Here is an 8,502-nt window from a genome sequence, read left to right on the forward strand (position 1 = left end):
CCTTTCGCTGCTATGATGTTGTTATATGCGATGCTAGACTGCAGGCTGCCACCAGAGATTGATCTGCTATGCCGCAGGTCTTCCCCTCCCGTAGTTGAATCATCTTGCCCAGCTTTCCCGTGCTAAGTGCGTCAGGTCAATGGCAGATTGAATTAGGCCGACATGCGTCATTTCACTTCCTCCTGCAACTCACGCCGCAGGAAGCAAATATATCCGACTTTATTGGTGATTACTTTCTTGATTTAAATGTAAAGTTTTATACAACAGTTTAAAAAGTACGTAGAACCTGCGTGTAACATCTCTGATACCAGCAAAACGGGGGTACCTTGCAGCTGCCAGCTACTAGCGCTCGTAACATGTGTACGGTACAAACTACATGTTAGAAGATATCTATGTGCTGTATGTGTCGTGCATGTACATGGGTCCTGGCTGTATACCACGCTCAGTCCAGCTCCCTGACGTGCCCTAGATGGATTAGGATGGGCAGTCGTATCCCTTGGTCGGTTGTGTTTCTATAAACCTTACCAGGGCTGCCAATATATTTGTACATGTTGTATACCCTAATCAATTTATTATTCCACGCAATCCTAATTGCTTTTATGGTATCACGAGTCCGGGTTATTCCCGATTCCTTACCTTTCGCATCCTAGCGCGCTGCCGGCGCCGCTCCTAGCACACCCGACCGCCAGCACTGCTCTCAGCGTGCCCGACCGAGGTGCTACTCTCAGCGCGCCTCGACTGCGGCGCTGCTCCCATATCGGCTCTCCGCCGCCGCTACCCTCCATGGCTAGCACCCTGCCGCCCGAGTCCTCCGGCACCGCGGCTGACGTCGCCGCTGCCAAGGCCGCCACACGTGAGGCTGATGCTAGCGCCGCCGCCGCATAGCGCCGCGCCGCCCGCAAGGAAGCCCGCGCCGCCGCCCTCGCCCGCGCCGTCACGGCTGAAGCTGAGGCTGCCGTTGTCGTGCAAGAGCGCGACGCCCGCCTTCGCGAGGCCCTGGTGCGCGCCGCCCAGGAGCGCAAGGGCGCCCTGCCTGACTCTGACGAGGAGGACGCTAGCGCCAACCTCTCTGACCTCTCCGACCAGGTGCCCGATGCTCACCAGACCATGATGCTCCACAAGGCCGCCGTCGTCCTTAACCTGCACGCCCAGGCCGTCACCATGCAGAACATTCGGAGCCTCATCCCCGTCATCCTCGACACTGCCACCGACAACTACTCACGGTGGCATGAGCAGTTTCTCCTCACTGTCAGCAAGTATTCGTTGTAGGATCACATTCTTCGTGACGTTCCCGCCCTGGCCTCTCCTGATTGGGGCTGGATGGACTGTGTCATCCGGTCTTGGCTCTACGGCACCATTGCCACCGACCTCGTCGACATCGTCATGGATCATGGTGAGCGCGGCGCCACCGCCTGTGCCACCTGGCTCGCCATTGAGATGCAGTTTCTTGGCAACCGGGAGACGCGGGCCCTCTACCTCGATGCCAAGTTCCGGACCTTCGTCCAGGGTGACTTGTCCATTACGGACTACTGTCGCCGCTTCAAGAGCATGGCGGACGTCCTCGGTGATCTCGGCGAGCAAGTCTCCGACCGCACCCTCATCCTCAACATCATCCGCGGGCTCAACGAGAAGTTCGCCACCGTCAGCCGCGACATCCGGCGCTCTCGTCCTGTTCGCTCCTTCCTGGATGCCCGCGACGATCTGCTTCTCGAGGAGCTCATGATGGCGCCTCCATTCTTGACTCCATCCACAACGCTGTTCACCGGCATCAACATTGGCTCCTCTTCTTGCCCCTCTGCGCCTCCACACCAGTGTGTCGGGCGTTCCGGCTCCGGGGGCGGCAAGTGCCTTCCTCCATGCAGAAGCGGGACAGGGGCTGATGTGGCGGTCAGCAACAGCAGGGCAGTGGCAACGGCGGCAAGGCCCCTGCCATCGGCGCCCAAGCCCTTGCTCCCGGCACCACCCAGGAGTCCTGGCCCTCCTTCTGGAACCCCTGGTTCGGTACAATTCAGATGTACTCGGGCCCTCGGCAGCAGGCCACCATTCCTCCCCGTCCAGCCGCGCCCACACTGGTGTTTCAGAAGCGTTGTATGCTCAACAGCAGCAAGCGCAGCTCCAGAGCCTTCAGGCCCCCCTTATGGGGCAGCAGGTGCCCTACCTAGGGCAGCAGGCACCACAGGTGCCCCCGGGGTTCTACAATCCCATGACAGGCCTGCCCTCCTCCTGGGATCAGCAATCCCTCGCCTCAACGTTCAGCACCATGACCCTCCACCAGCCGCAGCCGACCGACTGGTATCTTGATTCAGGTGCCACCTCACACATAACTTTAGACGCTAGTACTCTTTCACATTTTTCTCATCCGCGGTATCCCTTTCCTTCATCAATTGTTATCGGTGACGGTTCCTTGCTTCCTATCACAGCTACTGGCGCAGCTCACTTTCCAGGTTCACTGTCCCTTAATGTTCTAGTTTCACCTAAACCTATTCAAAAACCTTATTTCTGTTCACCAGTTTACTTCTGATAACAATTGTTCTATTGAATTTGATCATGCTGGCTACTCTGTGAAGGATCTGGCGTCTCGGAGGCTAATCGCCTGGTGCAATAGCTCCGGGCCACTCTATCCCCTGCGCTTTCCTGCTGCCCATGCTCTCGCTGCTGCCTCCACTTTCTCTGTGTAGCATCGTCATCTCGGACATCCCGGCTGTGAAGTTTTGTCCAAAGTCGCTTCAGTCATTCCTTTTTGTAATAAGGACATTCATACCATCTGGCATGCTTGTCAGCTAGGGCGGCACACTCGCCTCCCTTTTCAGTCATCTGATTCTAGAGAGTCTAGTAATTTTGATCTTATTCACTGGGATTTGTGGACGTCTCCTATTCGCAGTGTGTCTGGTTATAAATATTATTTGCTCATTCTTGATGACTGTTCTCATTATTTGTGGATGTTCCCTTTACGTCTCAAATCTGACACCTTTGTGACTCTGGCTAACTTCTTCTCCTGTGTGCGTACTCAGTTTGGCACCACTATCAAGGCCGTTCAGTGCGACAACGGCGGCGAGTTCGATAACTCCAGCACACGCATTTTCTTCCTCACGCACGGGGTTCATCTTCTCATGTCCTTCCCCTATACATCACCCCAGAACGGTTGGGCCAAGCGCATGATTCGGAGCATCAACAATGTTGTCCGCTCCCTTCTCTTTCAGGCTAGTATGCCTCCCTCCTATTGGGTTGAGTCTCTGTACATTGCTACACATTTACTAAACATTCTACCCACAAAAACCCTTAGCTCCTCCACACCGCACATGGGTCTGTTTTGCGCCCCACCGTCTTATGACCATCTCCGAGTTTTTGGTTGCACTTGCTATCCGAATCTTTCCACTACTGTGCCACACAAACTCTCTCCTCGCTCCACCCTATGCGTTTTCCCTGGTTATTCTGCTCATCACAAGGGATACCGCTGCCTTGATCTCTCGTCCAACTGGGTCATCATCTCTCGCCATGTCGTGTTTGACGAGACTACCTTTCCATTTTCTCAGCACCAACCGCCCCCAGCTAACGAGGAATTTGATTTTTTGTTGAAACCTTCTGATGTGGTGCCGCCCCCTAGTGGCTCAGCACCATCTTTGTTTCCTGCAGGACACTCACCCGACGCACCTTCGACCTCCCTGATCAGTCGGGCGAGCGCCCCGACCACACCGGCGAGCTCTCCGATCGGTCGGCTGAGCACCCCAACCGCACCGGCGACCGCCCCACTCGGTCCGGCGAGCGCCCCGGCCGCACCGGCGACCACTCCGCTCGGTCGGGCGACCGTCCCGACCGCACGGGCAAGCTCTCCGATCGGTTAGCTTAGCACCCCAACGGCACCGGCGACTACTCCGCTCAGTCGGGAGACCGCCCCGACCACACTAGTGAGCTCTCCGATCGGTCGAATGTGCACTCCGACTGGTCGGGCAAGCGCCCACGGTTCTCCCCCTGTGCAGCCTCCTTCTCCGGCCGTTCTTCCTCGCGGTGTAGTTCCCGTGCATCCCGTCACCAATAAGCACCCCATGACGACGCGTGGGAAGTTAGGATTCCTTCTGCCAAAACTTTTTCATTCCTCCCAGTTGTCACCAGTGCCTCGCACTTACCGGGGCGCTCTTGCTGATCCCAATTTGCACCGGACCATGCAGGAGGAGTTCGACGCGCTGCTGGCCAATCACACATGGGGTCTTGTACCACATCCTGCTCGAGCCAATGTTGTTAATGGCAAGTGGGACTTCAAGCACAAGTTTCATGCCGACGGTTCTCTAGAGCACTACAAAGCGCGATGGGTGCTTCGCGGGTTCACTCAGTGACCTGGGATTGATTTTTCTGAGACTTTCAATCCTGTCGTCAAACCAGCCACCGTCTGTACAGTGTTGTCCCTAGCTCTCTCTCATCATTGGCCGATTCATCAGTTGGATGTGAAGAATGCCTTTCTTCATGGGACGCTTTCAGAGATAGTCTACTGTGCTCAGCCTGCTGGCTTTGAGGATATCGCCTGTCCTGATCATGTTTGTCAGCTGAATCGCTCTCTGTATGGATTTAAGTAGGCTCCTCGTACTTGGTACAATCGCTTTGCCTCTCACTTGCTGCAGCTCGGCTTTGTGGAAGCCAAGACCGACACTTCCCTGTTTGTGTACCACCGTGGCACCGACATGGTCTATCTTCTCCTTTGTGTGGATGATATAGTCCTCAGGGCGTCTTCGACACCTCTTCTTCGTCACACTATTGATGCCTTACAGCGGGAGTTTTTGATGAAGGATCTTGGTGAATTTCATCATTTTTTGGGTATGCATGTTAAGCTGTCTGGTGATGGCCTTCTTTTGTCTCAGCGCCAGTTTATGTTGGAGATTCTGGAGCGTGCTGGTATGACTGATTGCAAGTCTTATTCCACACTAGTTGATACAAATCCAAAACTGTCTGCTACCGACGGTGCCCTGCTTGTCAATGGGACTGATTTTCGAAGCCTTGCTGGTGCTCTATGGTATCTCACCTTCAGTCGTCCCGACATTGCTTATGCGGTTCAGCAGGTTTGTTTACGCATGCACGATCCTCGTGAACCACATCTTGCCGCCTTGAAGCGCATTCTGCAGTATATTCGTGGCACTCTTCACTTGGGTTTGCATCTCTAGCCCTCAACTCAGTCGAATTTTCTGGTTTACTCCGACGCTGATTGGGCTGGTTACCCCAACACCTGGAAGTCCACTTCCGGGTATGCAGTTTTTTGGGCAACAACTTGGTCTCCTGGTCTTCAAAGCGATAGACTATAGTCTCTCGCTCAAGTGCTGAGGCTGAGTATTGGGCGGTTGCCAATGCCATTGCCGAGGTCTCCTGGTTGCGCCAACTTCTAGTTGAGCTACATGTTCCTCTGCATCGCACCACCTTGGTTTATTGCGATAACATCAGCACTGTCTACATGTCTTCGAACCCCATTCAGCATCAGCGCACCAAACACATGGAGATTGATCTCCATTTTGTTCACGAGCGCGTTGCTACTGGTGATGTCCGCGTTCTTCATGTTCCGACGAGCTCTCAGTACGCCGACATTTTCACCAAAGGCCTGCCTTCTTCAGTGTTCACGAAGTTCAGGTCCAGTGTATGTGCTGTATGTACCATGCGTGTACATGGGCTCTGGCTGTGCACCAGGCCCAGGCCGGCTCCCTTCCAAGCCCTAGATGGATTAGAATGGGCAATCCTATCCCTTGGTCGGTTGTGTTTCTATAAACCTCACCAATGGCTGCCTATATATTTTTACATATTGTATATCTTAATCAATCTATTATTCCACGCAATCCCAATTGCTTTCACTACAGACCTAATCTTCTTCGGTTACCATGGCAGTTCACATAATGCCAAATGCCAAATGCGTGCCGTCCTTTACTCTTTTTTTAGCAAATTAATCCAGCTTCAGCCATTCGAACATGAGGGACCAAGTTGAGATGTGACTTGGTCTATTTGTGATGAGTGATTGACTGGATGATTTGAGGCTTTACCGATTGAGTCAATATTTCATATGTGCATGATTATGCTAACAGCTAATCGGAAGTGTTGTATTGTGTGCGTTGTGTTGTGGTGTTTGTGTAAAACATATCTTGTATGTTGTGTCTCTTGGCTTGTGATTGCAGGTGTTGGATGCGACATGGCGATCGGTGGCATGAGGTGAAGGTCAAGCGAAAGGTTCATACCGATGAACTAGGGTTGTGAAGGGTGGACACGAGTAGGTTGGACTGAGGGACCCGAGGAGTCCGGGCAGAGTCATGGGCGATCCACATGGTGCACAGAAGAGTAAGAGTATACTGGGATGATGACGATGTCGGTCGAGTCAAGCGGGACGGAGGTGAGTTGAGTAGGTAGCCTGGGAGCGGGACCGAAAGACTTAGAGGCATCGAAGGTTTGGCGGAGGCCGGCCACACGTTGACATCGGTGAGTCACGTCGTGTGTGACGTGCAAGAGGGTTTTACTGGTTTGACCTCAAAACCAGTGGTGAGTCATGCTTTGCGTGGTGTGCAAGATGGTTTGACCGGTTTGACCTCAAAACCAGGGGTGAGTCACGCCTGCGGGGTGTGCAAGAGGGTTTGACTAGTTTGGCTTCAAAATCGGTGGCAAGTCTGGTGTGATCGGACAACGTCAAGTTAGAGGATGAGTGGCACCATCGCGAAGCTTGCATCAAGGCGAAGTGAAGTCGTGAAGGCGTTAGTTCTGTTCGATGTACCGATAAAAAGTTGGACGGTTTTACCCTTGGAGGGTATTTGGGTTGTATGCTTCATGTAAGGGCATTTTGAACATTTGCTAGATACCTATATGTGTGTGTGTGGAGTGGGCTGTTAGGCAACCACACACATCTCTTGGGCTCTTTGGTGGTGGGCTTCTCATTTTGTTTGTGAGAGTCTTTAGGAGGTGAGAGAGGGAGAGAGATGAGGGATCTTTGATTTGATCTTTTTGCCATCCAAAGCTTGGATTTTGCTACTAGTGGCTTGCAACCGAACATGGTGAAGTCATCCAAAGATCAATTTCGTGCTCAATTGTTTCTCCTTGTCAAGATCTGAAATTTATCGTTTTCTTATTTTTGGAGCCATTTTTGGGGATTTTTCGGTCTCTAGTTTGGCTACGTTTTTGGGAGGGATTCTTCCCTAGCAAATCCATGCACGAGCACCTCGAATTTTGTGATTTCCCAAAAATCCTCTTTCTTGTGTTCTTGGCCAAATCTATGAAATTGAGGGTGAAATCTTGATCCTCTTGGAAAGATCTTTTGAGCAAGGATTCCCCACATGTATGGATTTCGATCACGTTTGATTGGTCTTCTAAGATCGGATCTTTGAGGTTGTTCTGGAGTTCTTCATCCTTTTCTAGTTTTCCCCTAAATCCACAAAATCCATAGTGAAGTCTTGATCTTTTTAGAAAAGATCTTTTCGGCAAAGACTCTCCATGTGTATGTGAAGCTACTGTTAAAGTTTCGTGAGATTTGGAGATCGTTTGGATGGATTTTGGGGTGCTAACTTGAGTATCCGACAGACCCAATATCAGAGTACCTGTCTACAGGCTGTCGGAATATTCGACAAATTCTGGAAGACCATGTGCTTAATTAAGTCTCGTTTTGCCTCAGATCTTTTGCCTTTTGCTTCCGCATTGCTTGGATTCCTAACATTGTTCCTAGGATCAGTAGGTCTTCTATGACTACGTGATCTTGATAATTGCTAGAAGAGAGGCTTCTTGGGTGTTTCGGGATATGGGTTTTATTCTTGGAGAGGATTTTTAAAGGCTCCCATTCACCCCTCATTCCGGTGGCCCGTCCCTGTCTTTCAGAACCAAACCCAGCATCTCAACCCCTCACCATGTCCCAGTGAGCAGTTGCTGAACGCGATGGCAGCTAAAGCTATGGGTCCATGCCAATTGCCAACGTCCAAAGAATTGAAAATGAAGGGTAAATTTCTTGAGGACACTATCCAATATTGGTATTTGCTGCTAACTGTAGTTTTTGCTAGTGGGCACTCTTAAACTATGGTTATTTGCTCTTGGGCACTATAACTATCAAAAAATGATTTCATGTCGTAGAGCATATAGAGAAATTTAACAATGACCATTATGCCCTTTGAAGAGCTGATGGCGTATAGAAAAGAAGTATGATAGGAGAAGTGATGCACTACGGGAAATCTCTAATTTGCCGAGTGTATTTTTATTTGCCGAGTGTATTTCCTCGGGCACTCGGCAAAGAGCTCTTTGTCGAGTGTTTCACGAAAAACACTCGGCAAAGTAATGACACTCGGTAAATCAAGGCTTTGCCGAGTGTTTTATTTTTAGCACTTGGCAAACAAAAGGTTCGCTGAGTGTTTTATTTTTTACACTCGGCAACAAGTTTTTTCTCCTGACAAAATGAAAAAAAAACTTTGCCGAGTGCCCCAATCGGGGACACTCGGCAAACCTGAAAAAATCCTATGTAACCCCACCGCGCGCCCCCCCTTTCCTCCGCACCCCACCAGGCCACCA

At 51.4% G+C, this 8,502-nt stretch overlaps 1 protein-coding gene across 1 annotated transcript; it reads left to right on the forward strand.

Moving 5' to 3' along the window:
- Positions 1-4,160: 4,160 nt before the first annotated feature.
- On the forward strand, positions 4,161-5,150 carry LOC106804394 (uncharacterized mitochondrial protein AtMg00810-like). The gene is made up of 3 exons (XM_014805370.1): positions 4,161-4,278; positions 4,474-4,529; positions 4,614-5,150. The coding sequence occupies exons 1-3, from the start codon at positions 4,161-4,163 to the stop codon at positions 5,148-5,150; spliced, it is 711 nt and encodes a 236-aa protein (XP_014660856.1).
- The last annotated feature ends 3,352 nt before the right edge of the window (positions 5,151-8,502 follow it).

This window comes from Setaria italica, chromosome VI (genome assembly GCF_000263155.2).
Source record: "Setaria italica strain Yugu1 chromosome VI, Setaria_italica_v2.0, whole genome shotgun sequence".
NCBI lineage: Eukaryota > Viridiplantae > Streptophyta > Magnoliopsida > Poales > Poaceae > Setaria > Setaria italica.